This window comes from Eleutherodactylus coqui, chromosome 3 (assembly GCF_035609145.1).
Source record: "Eleutherodactylus coqui strain aEleCoq1 chromosome 3, aEleCoq1.hap1, whole genome shotgun sequence".
In the NCBI taxonomy this organism is placed as follows: Eukaryota; Metazoa; Chordata; class Amphibia; order Anura; family Eleutherodactylidae; genus Eleutherodactylus; species Eleutherodactylus coqui.
In genome coordinates, this window is record NC_089839.1 from 254,787,390 (window position 1) to 254,813,045 (window position 25,656).

General features: G+C 48.6%; 1 protein-coding gene across 1 annotated transcript in view; it reads left to right on the plus strand.

The window, feature by feature from the left end:
• Nucleotides 1–14,209: 14,209 nt before the first annotated feature.
• Nucleotides 14,210–25,656, plus strand: part of SH3GLB1 (SH3 domain containing GRB2 like, endophilin B1) — a 43,228-nt gene continuing 31,781 nt past the window's right edge. The window contains exons 1-2 of the mRNA XM_066597317.1: nucleotides 14,210–14,381; nucleotides 23,214–23,355. Coding sequence (XP_066453414.1) covers nucleotides 14,319–14,381; nucleotides 23,214–23,355 — 205 coding nt within the window. The 5' untranslated portion in view covers nucleotides 14,210–14,318. The remainder of the gene's footprint in view (nucleotides 14,382–23,213; nucleotides 23,356–25,656) is intronic.

Genomic DNA, 25,656 nt, shown 5'->3' on the forward strand with positions numbered 1-25,656 from the left:
CACTATTCATTCTGTCAAGGTGTCTGCATGCCCCAGTTAGACCGGGCTTTTTAATTCATAGACACAGGCAGGTACAACTCCCTATTGTGAAGTCCCTGTCGACCGACAGCATGGGTGGCTCCCTGGAACCCACCGGCGGTACACAAAAATATCCCATTGCATTGCCCAACACAGCTGAGGTAGTAATGTCGTGCTTAATGCAGGTGGGCTTCGGCCCACACTGCATGCCCCAGTCTGACTGGGGTTCTTTAGAAGTGGACACATGTAGGTTACACTCCGTGTGCACCTACAGCATGGGTGGCTCCCTGGAACCCACCGGCGGTACACAAAAATATCCCATTGCATTGCCCAACACAGCTGAGGTAGTAATGTCGTGCTTAATGCAGGTGGGCTTCGGCCCACACTGCATGCCCCAGTCAGACTGGGGTTCTTTTCAAGTGTACAGATGTAGTAAAAACTCCGTGTGCACCTACAGCCTGGGTGGGTGCCAGGAAGCCACCGGCGGTACATAGAAATATCCCATTGCATTGCCCAACACAGCTGAGGTAGTAATGTCGTGCGTAATACAGGTGGGCTTCGGCCCACACTGCATGCCCCAGTCAGACTGGGGTTCTTTACAAGTGGACACATGTAGGTTACACTCCGTGTGCACCTACAGCATGGGTGGCTCCCTGGAACCCACCGGCGGTACACAAAAATATCCCATTGCATTGCCCAACACAGCTGAGGTAGTAATGTCGTGCGTAATACAGGTGGGCTTCGGCCCACACTGCATGCCCCAGTCAGACTGGGGTTCTTTACAAGTGGACACATGTAGGTTACACTCCGTGTGCACCTACAGCATGGGTGGCTCCCTGGAACCCACCGGCGGTACACAAAAATATCCCATTGCATTGCCCAACACAGCTGAGGTAGTAATGTCGTGCTTAATGCAGGTGGGCTTCGGCCCACACTGCATGCCCCAGTCAGACTGGGGTTCTTTAGAAGTGGAAACAGATGCATTTATAATTCCCTGTGGACCCACAGCATGGGTGGGTGCCAGGAAGCCACCAGCGGTACATAGAAATATCCCATTGCATTGCCCAACACAGCTGAGGTAACGTCAGCTGGAATGCAGGTGGGCTAAAAATTAATTTGATTACACTGTAGGCGAGGGCCCACAAAAATTGCTGTATCAACAGTACTAATGTACATCCCAAAAATTGGCCATGGCCAGCCAAGAGGGCAGGTGAAACCCATTAATCGCTTTGGTTAATGTGGCTTAATTGGTAACTAGGCCTGGAGGCAGCCCAGTTAAAATAAAAATTGGTTGAGGTGAAAGTTTCAACGCTTTAATGAGCATTGAAACGTATAAAAATTGTTTAGAAAAATTATATGACTGAGCCTTGTGGGCCTAAGAAAAATTGCACGTTCGGCGTGATTATGTGAGGTTTCAGGAGGAGGAGCAGGAGGAGGAGGAGGAATATTATACACAGATTGATGAAGCAAAAAGGTCCCCATTTTTGATGGGGATACAGAACGATGCTTCCATCCGCGGGTGCAGCCTACCTATTGCTTAGGTATCGCTGCTGTCCACTGGTGGAGAAGAGAAGTCTGGGGAAATCCAGGCTTTGTTCATCTTGATGAGTGTTAGCCTGTCGGCACTGTCGGTTGACAGGCGGGTACGCTTATCTGTGATGATTCCCCCAGCCGCACTAAACACCCTCTCTGACAAGACGCTAGCCGCAGGACAAGCAAGCACCTCCAGGGCATACAGCGCGAGTTCAGGCCACGTGTCCAGCTTCGACACCCAGTAGTTGTAGGGGGCAGAGGCGTCACGGAGGACGGTCGTGCGATCGGCTACGTACTCCCTCACCATCCTTTTACAGTGCTCCCGCCGACTCAGCCGTGACTGGGGAGCGGTGACACAGTCTTGCTGGGGAGCCATAAAGCTGTCAAGGGCCTTAAAGAGTGTTGGCCTGCCTGTGCTGTACATGCTGCCTGATCTCCGCGCCTCCCCTGCTACCTGGCCCTCGGAACTGCGCCTTCGGCCACTAGCGCTGTCGTATGGGAATTTTACCATCAGTTTGTCCGCCAGGGTCCTGTGGTATAGCAACACTCTCGAACCCCTTTCCTCTTCGGGAATGAGAGTGGGCAGGTTCTCCTTATAGCGTGGGTCGAGCAGTGTGTACACCCAGTAATCCGTTGTGGCCAGAATGCGTGCAACGCGAGGGTCACGAGAAAGGCATCCTAACATGAAGTCAGCCATGTGTGCCAGGGTACCAGTACGCAACACATGGCTGTCTTCACTAGGAAGATCACTTTCAGGATCCTCCTCCTCCTCCTCCTCAGGCCATACACGCTGAAAGGATGACAGGCAATCAGCCGGTGTACCGTCAGCAGCGGCCCAAGCTGTCTCTTCCCCCTCCTCCTCATGCTCCTCCTCCTCCTCCTGTACGCGCTGAGAAATAGACAGGAGGGTGCCCTGACTATCCAGCGGCATACTGTCTTCCCCCGCCCCCGTTTCCGAGCGCAAAGCAGCTGCCTTTATGGTTTGCAGGGAATTTCTCAAGATGCATAGCAGAGGAATGGTGACGCTAATGATTGTAGCATCGCCGCTCACCACCTGGGTAGACTCCTCAAAATTACCAAGGACATGGCAGATGTCTGCCAACCAGGCCCACTCTTCTGAAAGGAATTGAGGAGGCTGACTCCCACTGCGCCGCCCATGTTGGAGTTGGTATTCGACTATAGCTCTACGTTGTTCATAGAGCCTGGCCAACATGTGGAGCGTAGAGTTCCACCGTGTGGGCACGTCGCACAGCAGTCGGTGCACTGGCAGCTTAAAGTGATGTTGCAGGGTGCGCAGGGTGGCAGCGTCCGTGTGGGACTTGCGGAAATGTGCGCAGAGCCGGCGCGCCTTTACGAGCAGGTCTGACAAGCGTGGGTAGCTTTTCAGAAAGCGCTGAACTACCAAATTAAAGACGTGGGCCAGGCATGGCACGTGCGTGAGGCTGCCGAGCTGCAGAGCCGCCACCAGGTTACGGCCGTTGTCACACACGACCATGCCCGGTTGGAGGCTCAGCGGCGCAAGCCAGCGGTCGGTCTGCTGTGTCAGACCCTGCAGCAGTTCGTGGGCCGTGTGCCTCTTATCGCCTAAGCTGAGTAGTTTCAGCACGGCCTGCTGACGCTTGCCCACCGCTGTGCTGCCACACCGCGCGACACCGACTGCTGGCGACATGCTGCTGCTAACACATCTTGATTGCGAGACAGAGGAGGAGGAGGAGGGTGCTTTAGTGGAGGAAGCATACACCTCCGCAGATACCACCACCGAGCTGGGGCCCGCAATTCTGGGGGTGGGTAGGACATGAGCGGTCCCAGGCTCTGACTCTGTCCCAGCCTCCACTAAATTCACCCAATGTGCCGTCAGGGAGATGTAGTGGCCCTGCCTGCCTGTGCTTGTCCACGTGTCCGTTGTTAAGTGGACCGTGGCAGTAACCGCGTTGGTGAGGGCGCGTACAATGTTGCGGGAGACGTGGTCGTGCAGGGCTGGGACGGCACATCGGGAAAAGTAGTGGCGACTGGGAACTGAGTAGCGCGGGGCCGCCACCTCCATGATACTTTTGAAGGACTCCGTTTCCACAACCCTATACGGCAGCATCTCAAGGCTGATGAATTTTGCTATGCGGACGGTTAACGTTTGAGCGTGCGGGTGCGTGGCGGCGTACTTGCGCTTGCGCTCAAACAGTTGCGCAAGTGACGGCTGGACGGTGCGCTGAACTACACTGCTGGATGGGGCCGAGGACAGCGGAGATGAGGGTGTGGGTGCAGGCCATGAGGCGGTAGTGCCTGTGTCCTGAGAGGGGGGTTGCATCTCAGTGGCAGGTTGGGGCACAGGGGGAGAGGCAGGGGTGCAAACCGGAGGCGCTGAACGGCCTTCGTCCCACCTTGTGGGGTGCTTGGCCATCATATGTCTGCGCATGGTGGTGGTGGTGAGGCTGTTGGTGTTGGCTCCCCGGCTGAGCTTTGCGCGACAAAGGTTGCACACCACTGTTCGTCGGTCGTCAGGCGTCTCTGTGAAATACTGCCAGACCTTTGAGCACCTCGGCCTCTGGTGGATTATTCGGTCTGGCCCTGCCTCTACCCCTGGCCACCGCACTGCCTCTTGCAACCTGCCCTGCTGATGCCCTTGACTCCCCCTCTGAAGACCTGTCCTCCTGAGTAAGCGTTGCACACCAGGTGGGGTCAGTCACCTCATCGTCCTGCTGCTCTTCCTCCGAATCCTCTGTGCGCTGCTCCCTTGGACTTACTGCCCTTACTACTACCTCACTGCAAGACAACTGTGTCTGATCGTCATCGTCCTCCTCACCCACAGAAAGTTGTTGAGACAGTTGGCGGAAGTCCCCAGCCTCTTCCCCCGGACCCCGGGAACTTTCGAATGGTTGGGCATCAGTGACGATAAACTCCTCTGGTGGGAGAGGAACCGCTGCTGCCCAATCTAAGCAGGGGCCCGAGAACAGTTCCTGGGAGTGTTCCCGCTCCTGAGCAGGTGTCATTGTAGTGGAGTGAGGAGGCTGGGAGGAAGGAGGAGCAGCAGACAGAGGATTCGGATTTGCAGCAGTGGACGGCGCAGAACTGCGTGTTGACGATAGGTTGCTCGAAGCACTTTCTGCCATCCAGGACAGGACCTGCTCACACTGCTCATTTTCTAATAACCGTCTCCCGCGTGGACCCATTAATTGGGCGATGAATGTGGGGACGCCAGAAACGTGCCTCTCTCCTAATCGCGCAGCAGTCAGCTGCGACACACCTGGATCAGGAGCTCGGCCTGTGCCCAAACCCTGACTTGGTCCTCCGCGTTCTCGGCCGCGTCCACGTCCTCTAGGCCTACCCCTACCCCTCAGCATGCTGTATTACCAGTGATTTGATTTCACAGGCAGGAAATAAATTGGCGCAAGACTGCAGCCAAATATAATTTTTTCTCTTTTTTGAAAACGAAAGGCCCCACTGCCTCTAGTGAATGAAAAATAATCTAAGTTTAATAACTGTGCTGTGTCCCTGCTAATGTGTCACAGAACGTGAGGGTAGCAGAGTTATTATAACTCTGGCAGAGCAGGTATTTTTTTTCCCAATTAAGGAAAGCAAATGGCGAAGCCAGGAGTAAAACGTAGCTGGGTGCGTCTGATTTTTAAACATTGCACACGCAGCCGACACGTGTCCACCGCCCTTAGGACGGACAGAGGCAGGACAAATACAATTATTTTCAGTTTTTTTTCACCAAAAGGCAGCACTGCGTATATTCAATGAACATGAGAAGTTTAATAACTGTGCTGTGTCCCTGCTAATGTGGCACAGAACGTGAGGGTAGCAGAGTTATTAACTCTGGCAGAGCAGGTATTTTTTTCCCAATTAAGGAAAGCAAATGGCGAAGCCAGGAGTAAAACGTAGCTGGGTGCGTCTGATTTTTAAACGTTGCACACGCAGCCGACACGTGTCCACCGCCCTTAGGACGGACAGAGGCAGGACAAATACAATTATTTTCAGTTTTTTTCCACCAAAAGGCAGCACTGCGTATATTCAATGAACATGAGAAGTTTAATAACTGTGCTGTGTCCCTGCTAATAACATAGTAACATAGTAACATAGTATGTAAGGCCGAATGAAGACATTGTCCATCTAGTCCAGCCTGTCTATCCTACTGTGTTGATCCAGAGGAAGGCAAAAAACCCCAGGGCCAGAAGCCAATTAGCCCTTTTGGGGGAAAAATTCCTTCCCGACTCCCTAATGGCAATCAGACTGTTCCCTGGATCAACCCCTAATAGTTCCTACCTGCCTGTATACCAGGATTGACCCTTAACCTAATATTTATATCCTGTAATATACTTCTTCTCCAGAAAGACATCAAGTCCCCTTTTAAACTCCTCTATCGATTTTGCCATCACCACTTCCTCCGGTAGAGAGTTCCACAGTCTAACTGCTCTTACAGTAAAGAACCCCTTTCTATGTTGGTGATGAAACCTACTTTCCTCTAATCGTAGCGGATGTCCTCTTGTTACCGTCGTGGTCCTGGGTGTAAACAGATCGCGGGAGAGATCCATGTGTTGTCCCCTCATGTACTTATACATGGTTATTTGGTCGCCTCTTAACCTTCTTTTTTCTAGAGTAAATAGTCCCAATTTGGATAGCCTCTGTGGGTATTCCAGTCCCGTCATTCCATGTATTAGTTTAGTTGCCCTTCTTTGAACCCCTTCAAGCACTGTGACATCTTTCCTGAGCACCGGTGTCCAGAATTGTACGCAGTATTCCATGTGAGGCCTGACAAGTGCCTTATATAATGGAAGGATGATGTTCTCGTCCTTCGCCCCTATACCTCTTTTAATGCACCCCAAGACTTTATTTGCCTTTGCAGCAGCTGACTGGCATTGGTTACTCCAGTTTAGTCTATTATCCACTAATACCCCTAGATCCTTTTCCATATCACTTTTCCCCAGCGGTACCCCATTAAGTGAATATTTGTGACATCCGTTCCTCTTGCCCATGTGCATAGTCTTACATTTTTCAACATTGAACTTCATTTGCCATTTTTCTGCCCAAGCCCCCATCTTATCCAGGTCCGTTTGTAGCCGCACATTGTCCTCCGTTGCATTAATTATATTGTATAATTTTGTGTCATCTGCAAATATTGATATTTTGCTGTGCAGCCCCTCTATCAGGTCATTAATAAATATGTTGAACAGAGTGGGGCCTAATACTGAACCCTGTGGCACCCCGCTAGCGACTGTGGTCCAATCAGAGTACGAACCATTTATTACCACCCTCTGCTTTCTATCGTTGAGCCAATTTTTTACCCACTTACACACGTTTTCGCCCAGTCCGAGCTGCCTCATTTTGTATATTAGCCTATTATGTGGCACGGTGTCAAAGGCTTTAGAGAAGTCCAGATATACGAGATCAATAGACACTCCCAGGTCCAGCTTAGAGCTTACTTCATTGTAGAAACTGATCAGATTTGTCTGACATGAGCGACCCTTCATGAATCCATGCTGGTGAGGAGTTATTCCCTTAATCTCCTTGAGGTACTCATCGATGGCGTCTCTCAGAATCCCCTCGAAAATTTTTCCCGTTACTGAAGTGAGACTTACTGGCCTGTAGTTACCAGGCTCACTTTTGCTCCCTTTTTTGTAAATTGGAACCACGTTGGCAATGCGCCAGTCCAATGGTACTACTCCGGTCTTGATAGTGTCTAGAAATATTAGGTATAGCGGCCTAGCTATCTCGTCACTTAGTTCCTTTAGTATCCTTGGGTGTAATCCATCTGGGCCCGGTGATTTATCAATTTTAGTTTTCTTTAGACGCTTCCGCACCTCCTCCTGCGTTAGGTATGAGATATTTTGTAAGGGGTTCGTTTTATTCCCCTGCATCTCGTGTGGCATTTCCTTTTCTTTGGTGAACACACTTGAGAAGAAGCTGTTTAGTAGATTTGCTTTCCCTTCGTCATCATCAATGATTTCTCCTGCATTGTTTTTTAAAGGGCACAGAACGTGAGGGTAGCAGAGTTATTAACTCTGGCAGAGCAGGTATTTTTTTTCCCAATTAAGGAAAGCAAATGGCGAAGCCAGGAGTAAAACGTAGCTGGGTGCGTCTGATTTTTAAACATTGCACACGCAGCCGACACGTGTCCACCGCCCTTAGGACGGACAGAGGCAGGACAAATACAATTATTTTCAGTTTTTTTTCACCAAAAGGCAGCACTGCGTATATTCAATGAACATGAGAAGTTTAATAACTGTGCTGTGTCCCTGCTAATGTGGCACAGAACGTGAGGGTAGCAGAGTTATTAACTCTGGCAGAGCAGGTATTTTTTTCCCAATTAAGGAAAGCAAATGGCGAAGCCAGGAGTAAAACGTAGCCTCAGTGCGTCTGATTTTTAAACGTTGCACACGCAGCCGACACGTGTCCACCGCCCTTAGGACGGACAGAGGCAGGACAAATACAATTATTTTCAGTTTTTTTCCACCAAAAGGCAGCACTGCGTATATTCAATGAACATGAGAAGTTTAATAACTGTGCTGTGTCCCTGCTAATGTGTCACAGAACGTGAGGGTAGCAGAGTTATTAACTCTGGCAGAGCAGGTATTTTTTTTCCCAATTAAGGAAAGCAAATGGCGAAGCCAGGAGTAAAACGTAGCTTGGTGCGTCTGATTTTTAAACGTTGCACACGCAGCCGACACGTGTCCACCGCCCTTAGGACGGACAGAGGCAGGGCAAATACAATTATTTTCAGTTTTTTTCCACCAAAAGGCAGCACTGCGTATATTCAATGAACATGAGAAGTTTAATAACTGTGCTGTGTCCCTGCTAATGTGGCACAGAACGTGAGGGTAGCAGAGTTATTAACTCTGGCAGAGCAGGTATTTTTTTTCCCAATTAAGGAAAGCAAATGGCGAAGCCAGGAGTAAAACGTAGCTGGGTGCGTCTGATTTTTAAACGTTGCACACGCAGCCGACACGTGTCCACCGCCCTTAGGACGGACAGAGGCAGGACAAATACAATTATTTTCAGTTTTTTTCCACCAAAAGGCAGCACTGCGTATATTCAATGAATAATAACTGTGTTGTGGCCCTGCCTACACAATTCTTTCCCTGCAGTATCAATGGAGGGTGCAATGCTCTGCAGAGGCGATTTTGAGAAGAAAAAAAAAATGCAGCACAGCTAACAGCAGCCAGCACAGTACTGCACACGGTTAAATATGGCCTTAGAAAGGACCGTTGAGGTTCTTGAAGGCTACACTCACTCCTAACACTCTCCCTGCCTATGCAGCACTTCTGTCCCTAATGCCGGGTGCAACGCTCTGCAGAGGCGATTTTGAGAAGAAAAAAAATTGCCACTGCTAACAGCAGCCAACACACAGCTATCAGTGGCCCTAATAAGGACCTTTGGGGGTCTTGAAGCCTACACTAACTACCAATTCTTTCCCTACAGCAGCTCCGGTACAAACAGCACTGTCCCTCATCTAACTCACACGGCATCTGAGGCGAGCCGCGGGAGGGGCCGACTTTTATATTCGGCGGACACCTGATCTCGCCAGCCACTCACAGCAGGGGGGTGGTATAGGGCTGGAACAACACAGGGGGAAGTTGTAATGCCTTCCCTGTCTTTCAATTGGCCAGAAAAGCGCGCTAACGTCTCAGGGAAGGAAGTGAAAGTAACCCGAACACCGCATGGTGTTCGTTACGAATAACGAACATCCCGAACACCCTAATATTCGCACGAATATCAAGCTCGGACGAACACGTTCGCTCATCTCTAGTCCCTAACTATAAAAAATAGTGGGCTATAAGAAATAGTTGTTACACCTCTCCAGTTTCCATAAACATGTCGAAATTTTTATGAAATGTGATTTTTTTTAAAACTTGCAAAATATGTTGCAATTTCACTCAAGCAGCTCAGCGATATACAAAATAAGACCATTCATCTCCCTCCTACCTTCAAGGCCGGTGATGCTGCTACAATATTGTTTGTTATTTTCTGGTTGAGGGGGAGCTGGCCTGCGTAGTATCTGTTTGGAAGTATTGGAGATACAAACCAACTTTAGAGCAGAGTTATTTAACTTAAAGGAGATGTCCCGAGGCAGCAAGTGGGTCTATACACTTCTGCATGGCCATAATAATGCACTTTGTAATGTACATTGTGCATTAATTATGAGCCATACAGAAGTTATAAAAAGTTTTATACTTACCTGCTCCGTTGCTAGCGTCCTCGTCTCCATGGAGCCGACTAATTTTTGGCCTCCGATGGCCAAATTAGCCGCGCTTGCGCAGTCCGGGTCTTCAGCAGTCTTCTATGGAGCCGCTCGTGCCAGAGAGCGGCTCCGTGTAGCTCCGCCCCGTCACGTGCCGATTCCAGCCAATCAGGAGGCTGGAATCGGCAGTGGACCGCACAGAAGAGCTGCGGTCCACGAAGGTAGAAGATCCCGGCGGCCATCTTCAGCAGGTGAGTATGAAGACGCCGGACCGCCGGGATTCAGGTAAGCGCTGTGCGGGTGGTTTTTTTAACCCCTGCATCGGGGTTGTCTCGCGCCGAACGGGGGGGGGGGTTAAAAAAAAAAAAAAACCGTTTCGGCGCGGGACATCTCCTTTAATCCCCACACTAGATTAGATTTTTTTTTTATTATTGGAGGTGAAATCTCCCCTTTTTTGCTATTGTTAAGTAGTATTTAGAATATCCTTTTGGAATAGAAAGTTTAGGTTCCTGATGAGGCTGCGTTATTGTAGCGGAAACGCGTTGAACCTTGTGAACACTCCTTATGCCTATTAGACTGATTAAAAATATAGATTTCTTCTTTCCCAGGAAAAGAAAAAGGAAAAGCTGCTCTCCATAGGTAAGAAAATGTCTTGCTTTATTTCATATGTGCCTTAAAAAAGTCCAGATGAATCGGGACGCGTTTCTGCTCTGTGCGAGCCTTGATCACAGAGCAGAAACGCGTCCCGATTCATCTGGACTTTTTGAAGGCACATATGAAATAAAGCAGGACATTTTCTTACCTATGGAGAGCAGATTTTCCTTTTTCTTTTCCTGGGAAATAAGAACTCTATACAGTTGTGGACGCCAGGAGGCTGGGCGATAAAAGCTGCACACATAGGAGGACTTACTTGCAGGAGCTGAAGTCAGCTGTGAATGCCGAGACGGTGAGCTACTCCGTACACATACTTTCTCTGTGATTAGAAAATACAGTAGAAACAATCCTGGTATTCTAATTTAATATAGCAAAAATGTATTAAATATAGGAATTCTGAGAATAGTGTAGTCAAATTTTTTTCCAAGGTAGATTGGGATTTTTGTGGTTCTCCACTTGTTAGGAACCATTTTTTTCATACTTGGATGACGGTTTTGGAATGTCACCCATCCGTTTAGGTGATAACTACAAGATTGCATGAATTGCAATTGCTTTTTCCAGAATCAGTCCTTACTGCATTTTCTAGATTCTGTCCTTCCACCGGATCGGTGAAAATGATTCTGTGTGTGTCTGTCAGTTCGGCCTTATTGTTTTTAATATAGTTATTAATAAAGGTTGCTTTTAATAAAGAGATTAAGAATCATTACAGTGAAAAGTACAAAATAAGACCAGGTTCACTTCTGTCTCAGTTCGGAGGTTCCGACGCAGATTTGGCACAAAACACCTGAAGAAATTTTACTGCTTACAGCGCTTTTTTTTCTGGTAAAATGCTGGGCTGCTGAGCAGAAACCCAACCGACCCCATTATAGTCAAAAAGGATCTGTTTAGCCAGGCGATTCACCTTTCCTGCTCCCCGAATGGAGCAGAAACATGAAGCAGGAAAATGAAACCCCCACCACAGGTGAGAAAGCAGCCTAACTCCACATCTCTGGAAATTTAACCCTTTAACAACGCGGCCCTTTTTATTTTTCCATTTTCATTTTTTCTCCCCCCCTTTTAAAAAAATCGCAACTCCTTTTTTTATCCATCAGCGTCGCTGTATGAGGGCTTGTTTTTGGTAGGATAAGTTGTATTTTTCAATGGTGCTATTTAATGTACCATATAATATACTGAAAAACTTTTTTTAAATTCTAAGTGGACTGAAATGAAAAAAAAATGACATTTCTGGGCTACTAATGCGCTACTTTCATAGATCAGACTTTTATGGACGCGGTGATACCAAATTTGTATTTTTGTTTTATGATTTAGATTTTTTTTATAGTTATGGCAAAAGGGGGGTGATTAAAACTTTTATTACTATTTTTTTTTACAATTAATAACATTTTACTGATTTCATTTTTACTTTTCTTTTAAGCTCCCCTGGGGGACCAAAACTAGCAATGCTTTGATCGCTCCTGCAGAATGATGTAATGCCAAAGCATTACATCATACTGCGACTTGACAGGCACCCCTTTGGGCATGGCTTGAGAGGCAGTCTGCTAATGCAGCCCTGGACCTTTCAAAAGGCTCCTAACTGCCATGACACCCTGAGATCTCCCTGAGATCTCATCGTGGGGTGGCCATACGGGACCCCTGAACATCGTTTGAGGCATTTAAATGCCGCTGTCAGAATTGACACTGGCATTTAAAGAGTTAATAGCCACAATCGGCCGCGCGGACGATTGCAGCTATTGCCCGCGTTTGTCAGCTGCAATAAACAGGTGACGTCCGCGCTACATGAAGAGAGGTCGCCCCGCGATCTCTTTTCATACATATCCCGATGCTGCATGACGTAAATGTACGTCATATAGCGGGAAGGAATGTGATATTTGATAAATTTGTTGCACTTTCAGTTGGAGAAGGGAAAAAAGTATGACAGAAAACTGGTGTCAAAAATTCCCGATAAATATTTCCTTATTAGTAAGGCCCCCTGTCAACCGCCGATGCGAAGTCCTGCGTCAGATCTCGGCCGCGCGTGCCGCCGCCGATTCTCCGCCGGTCAGTCCTATCTGATAGATAGGCTGGCCACGGAGAATCAGGGCAATTCGCAGCATGCTGCGAATTGCCCACAGCGAGCGGTGAATCGCAATGATTCTCCGCTCGTGGACAGGTGCCGGCGCTTTCCATAGCAATGCTATGGGAAGCGTCGGCCGGCGTGATTTGCCGGCGGTTTACCGCCGGCGAAATCACCCCCGTGGACAGGCACCCTAAACCAGGCACTAAAGTGAAGCATGACACATTTGTTGTTGTTAGCTGCAGGAAAAAGTAGTTCGTGGCAGCATACAGTGATGCAAAAGATCTCTTGATCGAAATGTTGCAGCTTTTACTCTGGAGGTAAAATAAAGCTTTGATTTTTATTGCATCACTTTATGTTGCCACGGACTACTTTTTCCTGTGTCTGGCTGGAATCCTTGGATCCGGATTCCCTGTAGTGGCGTGCATTTTTCCAGTCCTGCTTCACTGTGAGACTATATGAGTGCTGCTCGTGCTGACCATTTACATTGTTGTTGTTAGCTGGTTAGTCGTTCATGACCCTCGGCGACCCTAAGGCTGGGGTCACACGGGGCGTATTCCCACCGGAAATCCCGCGGTTTGGCCGCAGCAAAAACTGCGAGATTTCCGCCGGGAGAACCGCCGCGGAAAAACCCGCGGCGGCTTTGAAGCGGCCCGGTCGCTCGCTCTTCCGCTGCGGCCGGCGCTCCCATAGAGGAGAGCGCAGCTGCAGCGGAAAGAAAAATAGACATGCTGCATCTTCTGAAGCCGCGGCTGCAGTCGCCGCAGCCGTGGTTCCAGCCTGACTTACCGCAGCGGATTGGCCGTCCCGTGTGGACGAGATTTCTGTGAAATCTCGTCCACATGGCTGGCTAATCCCGAGATTAGCGGCCGCAGGCGGATTTGCCGCGGCGAAATTCTGCGCGGAATTTCTGCGGCAAATCCGCCCTGAGTGAACCCAGCCTAAAGGCGAGAGCTCTCCATGTTTTCGGTTTTGCACTGTTTCTTTTAGTTGTGTGATATCCATGCCAGTATCAGTTCTGACAGTATCAGCCATCGTGTCCTTTGGTGGCCGGGTCTTCTTATGCCGCTGATCTGTCCAAGCATTATATATTATTGTAGCGGCTCTGCTTGCACTACATGGCCAAAATGCGTGAGCCGAGGCGGGCCACCTTGTTCTCTGTGAGCCTGAGCCCTGTCATCTTGTCCTCCAGTGATATATCGGGTTTTATACGATTCAGGACCTCTCTGTTTGTTACTCCCACACACTTATTAAGGGGTAAATGCCTTAAACATCGGCCACGTCTGGCCAGTCTGTGCCCAGAATGGGATCTCTACGCCATGAACAGCTGTAGATGTCCACCACACTTTAGGCCAGCTTCAAGTGTACAGTAAATCTGAGGGAGTTAGTAGGCTTATGCCCCTTTCACTAAGCCCAGCCCAGGTGGCACAAAAGCCATTCACAAGTGCTAACTATGCACATATATGTGACCTTTACACCACAAAACTGGCATAAACTTCTATATACATGTCCCACAATGTGGGAAAGATGCCATAGTTTCTGACTAACACCATATTCTCCAGTTCTCATTCACAAATATGTCTGTATGTTAGGACTGTAAATCATGTAGCAACCATGTGGACAGACATAACACTAAATAACAGCAGGAGGAGGGACGGCTTTCCCGCCAAAACCTGTGCTGGGCCGCGCCTGCGCAGTCATACAGTTACGTCACTATCCCTTCCTGTACGTCCTGGCATCTCTATGGTGCGGACGTAGACGTTGTGACTTCCGGTCACATGTGTAGTGAGGGAGCCGCCCAGAGTGTGACAGGCCTGCGCTCCGGGCGGAGCCTCCCCTCCCTTATCTCCTCAGCCTGTGACCAGCTGCCTCCCCGGTGCCAACATCAACATGGACTTCAATGTGAAAAAATTGGCGGCCGACGCCGGCACCTTCCTCAGCCGCGCAGTGCAGGTACGGGCGGGCGGTAGGGTCACTGCATGAGGCCGGTGGGGGTGAGAGCACCGTGGCCTCCAGGGACCTGGCCAGGAGCGGTGGGTGACTGAGTAGTACCTGGGCTCTGTGCCACACATGGCAGTACATCTGCCACCTGCTGTCACTTGTCACACTGCCCCTTTAAGTGCAGTTGGTGACAGACTGCTGTGCCCATCCTCGGGCTGTTGGGGATTTCCTCTTCACATCTGCACGGTGCCTTCCGGTGATGATGGGGGCAGCCCTGCAGATGCTTGGTGGGGTTGTGTGATGGACTCCTCCTGGTGTCTGCTGTGACAGGAGAGAATCAGAGCTGGGTTGTCCATCAAGTCTGAGGAGATTAACCCCTTAGTGACTGGCCTGTTTTGTATCTTAGGGACCAGGCGATTGTCATCGTTGCATTGCAAGAGCCATAACTCGTTGGCATGGCTGTAGGAAGGGGTTTCCAGGGAGGGATGAGTTGTACTTCTCACTGGCACTGCTCTGGGGTACGTGTGTGTGTGTGGGGGGGGGGGGGGGGTAACTTTTTTATTAAAAAAAAAAAAGTTTTTTTGGGGGTGCAGATAGAAACTTCTCTGCCAGAAATGCCACCATTGGTTTGGTTTTGTGTTCTTGTTTTTACGGTGTTCCTTCGGGAACAATAGCATAACTTTTATCATGTGGATCAGCCCGGTCAGGGCTCTTTTACACGGCCTTCTGCTGCGCCCATATCTCAGCAGTATGCAATGCATTGGGTTGCCATGGCAACCAGATACTAGTGCCACAGCCTATGATTGCTATTGTAAGCCATAAAGCATTGCAGGACAGAAGTACCACAATGCATCCTCATTGGGACATAAACGTACAAAATCTTTAACCTTTTTTTTTTTTTTTTTTTTTTGCCTGCTTTCCCCTGTTTGTATACAACCTTTTTTTTTTCCCAATAAATATCCCATGTATTTTGGTATCATTGTATCCATAATGTCTAGAGATGAGCGAGCATACTCGCTAAGGACAATTGCTCGAGCGAATATTGTCCTTAGCGAGTACCTGCCCGCTCGGAAGAAAAGATTCGGGTGTCGGTGGGGGTGACAGGTGAGTTGTGGGAGTGAGCAGTGGGGAGAGAGGAAGAGAGAGAGATCTCCCCGCCGGCACCCGAACCTTTGCTCCCGAGCGGGCAGGTACTCGCTAAGGGCAATGCTCGCTCTAGTAATTGTCCTTAGCGAGTATGCTCGCTCATCTCTAATAATGTCTTGTGGAATAAATTAAACATATTTATCAAGCCTTATGTACCCCCAAATGAGTCACTAAAAACCACCGCTCGTCCCGCAATAAACAAGCCCCCACAAAGCTCTGTTCATGGAAAAATAAAGTTATGGGATGTAGGGGAAAAATTTTTTTCAAAAAAACGTTTTTATTGTAGTATCGTCGTAATTGTACCAAGCCGCTAAAAAAGCACGTTATTTATGCCGCAGTCCACGGGCGAGGCGAAATGTCACTAGCGATATTCCACCGCAGGGGAAGAGCCGTCAGGTCTCCATGGTGAGCCTATCTAATAGCATATCGTGGCATGCCGTGATTTTGAATCCCGTGAGTGGAGAATCGCTATGACTCGCCGCTCGTGGACGTTGGGCTGCACTTTCTATAGTTAAGTCTATGGGAAGCGTTCACTGCGTTACCCATGGCCGGAATATTGCCGCGAGTAACGCAGTGACATATCACCCGTGGACAGGAGGCCTTATGCTGCATGATAAATGCCCAATGCGCATCGGTGGATCTATGCTGTGGAATCTGGGGCTGGCATCCGCCTCCAGCAAATACCGCCCATAGCGTGCTATGGGAAAATGATTGTTCATGCACACGAGCGGAAACCAATAGCGGTTTCTGCTCATGGACGAAATATCGCAGCATGCTCTATCTTCCTTCGGTTCCCACACGGACGGCTTCTATTGAAGTCAATGGAGGCTGTCAGCAATTAGCATTGTGGACGGGCTGCGGATTCTGCCGGAAAAACAGGAGTTCGAAAAAAAAAAAAAAAAATTATCTGTACTGCGCATATCCAACAGCGAGCCGTGTGGACCATCCACAGTACAGAGAAGCCGAAAGAACAGAGATCCATGTGAATGCTGCCGCCTGCACACACAAGTACGCAGGGTCACCCACCGCGGTCACGGACGGGTTCCATGCTGGATTCCCCATGCTAAATTCGTGCGTGCCGTGGATATGATACCTAATGCTGTAAAATAAGCGATGGCAGAATTGATGTTTTCTCTCCCTGTACTAAAAATTGAAAGCGGCCGTACGGCGGCATGGAGAGGACCGGCCTGCAGAGTATCCAAGACTTGGCCGCGACGGAACGGATAGCCGAATATATTGATATATTGCAATTAACTGAAGACGTATAGCTGTACGTTTCCACACGCTTACCTATACGTTTCTTATGATCACTGTTTTACATGTATGTTTCTTACATATGTGAGTTGTACATGAGTGTCAGTGTGATGGGCCCTAAGCCCGCGCTCTCGCAGGGGGGTAGTAATGCTGTTTGTAAGCGCAGCGTTTCTACTAGGGCGGAGCTGCTTTGTACGGTGCTCAGTGTGAGCGTTTGCCTACTTTCCGCGCAGTAACAATGCCGGTGAAGCAAGCAGATGGCAGCACCGCTTTCAATTTCCCTCCTGGTGACATAGAACGCTGCGTTCACAAATGCAGTAAAGCGCTGTACACGGCATTCTACCGCGTTTTTGACAGTGTTGGAAACGCTCCACATTGTTCTCAATAGGCGTCTAAAAACACTTGGATGCTTGAAAATAGAACAGACAGCGCTTGAAAAATGTGGCGTTAGAAACTCGTCATCCGAATACTTGTCTGAGAAGCCCCGCTGAAATCAGCGGAGCGGTTTACAGCGTGTAGGGCGACGTTTGAAACTCAGCGCTAAACGCTGTAAAAAGCGGCCGTATGACCGGCCTATGTCAAAAATTAACTGCATTTAACTTCTGTTGGACTAGATCCCCAAGGCAGCGTCACGCGGGCTCAGACCGCTAATCTCCATGTTGACTTTTACCTGACGTGGGAGGGACAGAACTCTGAGATGGCGTCCAAGCGCCAACCGCACTGCTGCATTCTGCTGTGTTACCGGGGGGTCCATTAAAGACTTCCCCTGACCCACTTCCTGTGGACTGAGAGCAGCGATACTTGGCCCAGTTATCAGTCCTTCTCCACATCGGTGCCACCTAGGGACATGCGCTTCTCCCATCTGTTTATGCAGCTGTAAACACCTCGCTTGTAGAAGTCAACAGGTTCCTTCAAAAGCCACGTTATGACTTCTGTAATCAGTCATCATCTGGTAAATGCTTGCCCTTCAAAAATGACTTCATTGTTGGAAAGGGGTGAAGTCGGTTGAACAAGGGGGATGCTGTAGAACTTTATACCCGCAGCAGTGTGCTTCTGTCTGGGCAACATGTGAGTTGTGAACTGGGGCATTGTCATGCATTACCTTTGGTGATCATGCCACGTCTCTGGGTTTTGATGGCCTCCCACAATTTCTGCAGCAGTGAAGCTTGGTTTGCCCCGGTAATTGTGGTACCCTTCGCTAGGAAATCCATCGGGACTACTCCGTGCGGGTCCCAAAAGACTGAGCATGGCCTTGCCTACTGAGGGCTGGGCACATGCCTTTGGAGGTGGCGAGTCCAGATGCTTCCATTGCATTGACTGGACCTTAGTCTCCGGATCATAGTGATGGATCCAGCTTTCATCCTGTGTGATTAGTCTGTTGTAAAAGTCCTCCTGATTTCCACGGCACATCGTCAAAAGAGCCTGGGAGCATTCGACTCATTCATCCTTCTGGAAAGGTGTAAGCAGCCGGGGAACCCAGCGAGTGGATACCTTATGCATATGTAGATGGTCTTGGATGATTTTGTTTTTCCACAGACCCCCCCTCCCTAATCTTGACCTTTTAGGCTAGGTTACTTGGTGACTTTCCCAAATGGCGGCCTCCACTGGCTGGATGGTGTGTTCATTGATGGCAGAGTAGGGTTGTTTTGGAATTGCAGCCGTTTCTACCGGAGTCCAACCACATTTGAATTGACGATGCCAGTTTTTGACTGCATCCTTGATGGGGAGTCCTCCCCATAAACCTCCTCATCTCATTAGACATCTCCCTTGGTGCGCGGAGCTTCAAGTAAAGGAACTTGATGACTGCTCTGTATTCCACTGGGTCCATTATCAGACCTCACACCACTGCAGTCCTGTAAAAGCAGGACTGGTATCAGTTCAGAGATGCAGATCGGCACGTAACCTATAGAAGCGTACATTATTACACACGTGCAGTTTCAGCATCCTGCGATTAAATAGAAGTGGGTCAGGGGAAATCTTTAATGAACTCCCCTCATTAGTACGGAATACAAAAATGAGTCCCGGATGGACTGCAGGTCTAACTGACCTGAACTTCCTGCTTTGCATCTTCTGCTTCTATGATGCTCAGAGTTCGGGTAAACTTACACCGCAATTTTATGAATACCAGTCCTGGAATATACAAAGTGGGCCACAAAAATGAGCCCAGCATCATGTTATGAAAGTTTTGGGGTAGGGTTCCTCCGCTCAGGATCCCTGCCTATCAGCTGTTGGCTGAGCCCACTGTCGGGGCAAACGGAGCCGGAAGCAGGCAGCTCCTTTCATAGTGCAGTATTCCAGGTTGGTTTCACAGGTACAGCTCCCACTGAGTTCAGGGGAAACCGTGCCTGCATTACTAAACCAGGCCACTACACTACGGACAGAGATGTCTGTTCCCAGCACTGACAGCCGGCTCAATATCCACTTAGCTGAGGGACCCCCACTGATGTGTCCTGAGGATAGGTGAAAGTGAAGGCCCGGACAATTAAATGAGACTTAAATATCCACCTGCTACTGAAAAAAAAAAAAAATGCGTGGAATCGATGAGTTGTGAATTTTGTCCCACAGCTGGAAGTTATCCCCTGCCCTGTGTATAAGGGGTACGTTTCTTATGGGGGTCAAACTGCTGATCATGAAAATGAGGGGGGGGGGGGGGTCCAAAATATCTTTTCCTTTTTTCCCCCCTTCTAATTAATAAAACTTAAACAGAAAGGAACATTTATATATAATTTAAAAAGTTGTTGTTTTTTTTTAAGTCATCATAGGGGACTTGAACTTGCAATCTTTTGATCCCTCCTGCAGTATAAAGTAATACCATAGTATTGCGTTATACCATGGACTGACAAGCATTCTATCAAGTCACGCTACGGACATGGCCAAGTTGTGAGAAAGACCTGGCACACATCTTATGAAGCCGGATAATTTCCCAACCTTCATCCATTTAAACTCCAAATGCACAAGACATAGCTTTGTCCTGTCATTAAGGTGTTAAGAGTTTTTTTTTGAGTAAACAATAATGACCTGTCCTCCAGGATAGATCATCAATAGTAGATGACTAGGGATCTGACACTCAGGATCTTAGTCAATCAGCTGATTGAAGTGACAACAGTGATCAGATGAGCACTGCAGCCCATACCAGGCACAGTGCCGTACGTTGTGTAGTGGCTGTGCCTGGTATAGCAGCTCTCTTCCATTCACTTGAATGGGAGTAAACTGCTCTCTGGCCATGTGATTGATGTATGAGCACTGCGGCCTCTTTAGTTAGTTGATCGTCAGGGACCCTGAGCAGCAGATCAGCGGTTGATGTACTTTAGTCCCTGAAAATAATTATGCAAAGTTGGAAATACTATTCCGGTATGTGGGGCAGCACTTTAGTGTCAAAGTTTTTATTTTGGGGGGGGAGGGGGTTGGGATATAAGGGATTTTCTATCCAAAATAAAAACCAAAGTAGCAATTGAGCAAAAAACCTGTAGTAATTGCAGCAGTAAGTTACATACCCGCCATCAGGTGACATCTATGACAAAGCAGATGTACTCATCAGGCCGTGGTCAGGGACGGCTCACGTGGCACACCCTAACACTTATGTCTGGTCTGAACCGGTCCGATAATGATGTGAGTGTGCTGGGATCTTCTGTTATCAGATGGCTGGGATAGTAGCCGCCTGTGTCATCTTCCTTGCCATTGTGTGAAGCACCCGGCTTATGGTATTGGGATGTATTAAGGGACACGTGAAGCTCATATACAGGCCTGTGGGAAGGATACTGTACATGTAGATTTGGGTGGTGATCATGTGCTCGTTAATAGATGAGAACAAGCGCGGCTATTCAGCATGCTTGATGTCAGACATAATGTAATATCTCACGGATGTTATGTCGGCTTCTGGAATGGAAGTAAAGTCGAAGGATCAGGTTGAATCATAACAGATCTTCTGAGGGTGGAAGAACATGTTTACACGGCAGATTTTTCCATTGGCAGAAATCCAAGACCGACCCTTGAATATCTACTGCAGATTTGCATGTTGAAATGCCACATTTTTCAAGTGTTTATTACAGAAGAATTAACATGTCCTTACGGCACGGACTCCCATTGAAGTTGGCGGCGGCCTCTCTTCTGGGGAACAGAAGCTCCAATGTATCTAATAGTTAACACAACATCCGGGCATCTCGGGGCCTACCTACTCAGTGTAGCCAAATTTTGCCAGATCTTGCAGGTTTGACCAACTTTTAATATATGGGCATCTTGACAGTAAAAACCTAATTCTACATGCGAAATGTATGAATTAAGAAATAAGTTTGGTATTGTCTTAGCTAATAGAGCAAAATGTGATTGTTCTCAGTAAGAGAAACCAAGTAATCTTGTAGATATGATACCTTTTTATCCTCAGGCATAAGAAAGGATCCTGAGAGGTCTGAAAGCTTGCAATAACATCATGTATTTTTGTTAGCCATTAAAAGCTATCATATCTACAAGAATGTCTAAATAACACACCTGGCCCTTCTCCTTTTGAATGTTGCCGTCACGGTTTGTCCCGGACTCCTCTTCATGTATGTAAGATAGCTGCCAGCTCCTTGGATTCCCCTATGCATAGTGTTCTTCGGTAGGCTGAGACCCCCCTCTGCTGTCGGTTGGGGTACTGGTGTATCTTAACTCCACAGGAGGCTAGGGGTTTGACAAAGTTTCCATGGTGGAACGCCCCTCTCACACTGCTAGCCGCTGATTGGATCAAGACCTGAAGGTCCCACAGGCTGCAAAAACCTTATTCTGCCTGAAGCGCTGTGGGATGTGACTGAGGAGTCATTCCTGTGCTCCGTGGCAGTTAGCTGCTTGTCACCCGGTCCGGCCACTGTTGCCTACATGGTAGAACTGAGGAGCACTCCTCTGCTGCACTGCTGTAAGCTGCCTGTCCCCCGGGGGGTGCCGCTGTCGGCTCTCTGCTGTTCTGCAGCTGTGGAAGGACAGCCTGGCTTACAGTGTACTGCCGCCGCAGTGTGGTCCGTGCAGCCGAGCATGTTCTACAACACGCATATGTTGGGTGGAAGGAGCACTCGCTGAAGCCGACCCTGCACTTCGCTTTAACACAGAGGGGGTGGTGCAGCCGGGGAAGGCCCTTTCCGATGTGGCAATGCGCGGCTGGAGTGGGGAACCTGCATGGCAAGTAACTGATGTCAATGCTCTTTTGCCGGTGGCCCAAAGCGCGTGCCTCTGCGGCCGCTGGCTTTCAGTCACTGTCTGATGTCTCTTTTTGCCTCCGTGCTGCAGTGTTGCGAGGAAAGCTGCTTCAAGCCGCTGTGCTGTGCTAGAACGCCTTCTGACTGCCCGGCATGGAAAGACCTTGCAGCTGGGGCTGCCTGCCTGCAGTGGGGGACGCGGTATGCTTTCCCCATTAATCCCAGTGGGCTGCCAGGACCTGCATCCCATCCATCTCTGCAGCCAATCAAGTACAGGTGGCGTGTCTCCCCACCCCCTTGTCAAACTTGACTCCACCAGTACTTCCTGGTGGCGTCAAGATACACCAGTACCGTCGGTTGGACCAGCGCTGCATCCATCTTCTATCTTCCCCAGCAGGTCCCAGAGTAGGGGGTGTCTCTGGTTACCATAGCATGCTACATGCATTAAGAGGGGACTAGAAATGGGATGAACCACAGCAGCATGGAAGAGGAAGGCACTAGGTGTGTTCCCTATACACTGTTATGAGTAAAATTCTTACAGTGAACTGGAGGGTGCCTTTTAAGGAGAGAGGGGGGGGGGGGGGGAACAACAGGCATTCCCATCTCAGCTTTTCATAGAAGAGATGAGACCGCTGCCATGGCTACCAGCGACCAGGCCGGTGCCTACCGAGAGAGCCAAGCTCTTAGTGCCACACAGTTACAATGGCTCTCACTGAAGTGAATGTGAGCCACAGAAAGGGTGAAGCACAGTGCGCTACGCTTCCGAGTATTGGAAGTAGTGTATTGCACTGTGCTAGGCTTTTTCTGTAGCACCAATTCACTTCAACGAAAGCGCTCGGCTCTTTCCAGCGTGTTCGGAGCTTCCAAGTTTTCCCATCTTGGCCATGAAATGCAGACGGGAGATACCCCTTTAGATCCACATTACATACATAAAACTATGTGAGTTGCGTTTCCCTAAAATATTGAAAACTTTTGTTCTCCCAGCACTCGCGTTCCCTCGTTGTACATCCTGATTAACAGATACGTTTTGCGTGGGTGCCATGTAAAATGTGTAGGTATCAGGAGTGCATTAACAGACAGGCACATTAGTCGGTGACCATGCCAGGGCCAGCTTTACTATTAACATGAGATAGCATCTAATTAATCGTTGTATTCTTTGGTCTGTACCGTGCAATGCCTGTGCGGACATACTGCAGAAGTCAGGCTACATGAAGCTCCGCATTCATAGCTGTCTTATATCTGTAGCCACCTACTCATCTCTACCTCTCTGCTCCTACAGTTTACAGAAGAGAAGCTTGGCCAGGCAGAGAAGACGGAGCTGGATGCCCACCTGGAAAACCTCCTTGCCAAGGCTGAAACCACCAAACTATGGACTGAGAAAATTATGAGGCAAACAGAAGTGTTATTACAGCCCAATCCAAGTAAGGCTTACGTTGGATAGTCTGGGAATTACTTTTATGTAGAAAGGTTTATATAACTCCTTAAGAAAAAAAAGTCCAAAGTCTTAAAGGGGTTGTTGGGGACTAAACTACTGATGGCCTATCCTCAAAATAGGGTTGTCCAGGACTTCAGCTGATAAGCTGTTTGAAGTAACACCAGCGCTTGGGTAAAGACTATTTCATTCCATATCTCACACATTGCTGTACTTTGTATAGAGGTGGTGCCTGGTATAGCAGCTCAATAACGTTCACTTAAATGGGACTGCGCTGCTCTCGAGCCATGCAACCTACGAATGAGATGTCACATGCCTGAGAAGAGGCTGCAGTGCATTGGACCCCTGCCATTCCCGATGATAGGTCATCAAGAGTTTGCTCAGAGAAAAAACCCTTTCAAAGATAACTTTGCCTTCTTTCTGTATTGTAGCTCAGCCCAATTCAAGCCTTTAACTCAAATCGCCTCAATTTTTCCCAGATTATACTCACAAGGCAGTTGTGTGATGAGGCTTCCTGATGATGTATACACCAAATGTGTGCATAGATTTCAGTAGACCCAACTTGTGCCAAATGCAACACAAAGGGGCTCTGCACTGCTGGGTGGGGGTGTTGGTGGTTTTTTAGAATCAATGAGTTAAAGATGCAACTATACACTCACCCTAGATAGTGTGAATGGAGCCATAAGGTTGCGTTTACACGTCATTGATTTGTTGCAGATTTTGTCGTCGTTTTGATGTTCAAAGGGTGAAATCTACAAAATCTGCAGCAAATCAACAATGTGTGAACATAACCTTAACCTTCAATCATGGCACAAATACTTTATCGCCTATCCAAAGGCTAGTAGATAACTTTAAGATCAGCGGGGGTCCAATTGCTGGCACCTCCACCAGCCTCAAGAATACGGCTTTGTCGCATTCTAAAGTCGGGGCAGCGGTGATCACACGTGTGCATTGCCGTTCCATTCATTTGGATCCCCACTGATCTGAAAGTTATCCCCTATACTGTGGATAATGGGCTTTTAGTTGGGCTTCATGTCCACGGCCGTATGCGCACAACACATCTTGTAACCATATACTCTGCCGACAGAGCCAGCAGAGGCTGCGTATGACAGTGCGTGTGCCCGCGTAGCACACACTCACGAACATGCGCAGTGTGAATTATCTGATCTATCTATCCTGATTTATTTTTTAATTCCTAGCTCTGTTTACAGTAGGGATATGTATGAAAACGGTCTATACACAATGTATTGCGTATGGACAGCGTATCATACGCAGCCCATACAAGTGTATAGGGCTCACACTGCGTCTGTACACAGAGAAATAGAGCATGCTACGATTTATTTCTGGGTATGGAACAATAAAATTCCATTGGCTTTCATTGACCCGTGATATACGGTCGTGGGCATGAGCCCCGATGGCGCAGCCACTTTAAGCTCCTCCTACACTGAGGGAAAAAATGCAGCTGATCAGTTTTCTAACCCCTTAGTGACCAGTCCATAGTGGTCACTTCCTGGCCTGCTGGGCTTAATTCCCAGAGGACATAAAAACATGCATCCTCTGGGAATGACAGCGCTGCAGACTCAGGACGTGACAGCTCCATGCTGCCGGTTACTGGAGGTAGCCGACAGCATGGAGCTGTCATCCCGGGCTCCATTCCCGGTCACGCGATCGCCAAGAAATTTAAAAACTCCCTGCTCCTGGCTAGTATAAGTAGCCGAGAGCAGGGAGCTGTCACTGGGAGCCGCTGTATGCGGTTCCTGGTCACATGATCGCTGCTATCCAATGGATAACAGCGATCATGAAAAACTTAAAAATTTTAAAAAGTTTTTAAAAATGTTTAAAAAGAGAAAAAAATTTTGTGTTTTGTTTCATCTCCCTTCATGGATCATATCCGTGAGGGTAGATGAAATTAGGTACCTAAGGGCCCCGGATTTGTCCGCAGACCTTACCTCAGCTTCTGTGCACGCGTCTGTTGCCAAAATGGCGAACGCAGGCGCAAAAGCTGTAGATTGAAGGGGTAATTTAAAATCTCCCCGCACCTGGCTACTAAATTTAGCCAAGAGCCTGGAAATTTTAATGGGGGGGCCACTGTATGCAGTTCCCAGTCACGTGATCTCCGTTATCCAATGGATAATGGCGATTATGTAAAAGTAAAAAAAGCTGAAGTTTCACCTCCCATCACGGATTCGTGAGGGGAGGTGAAATTACTGAATTAAGGCCGTCGGCGATGTCCCCCCGACAGGATCCTTATCCGTGGACCTCTGCCCAGCTTTGGTGCATGCGCCCGTCG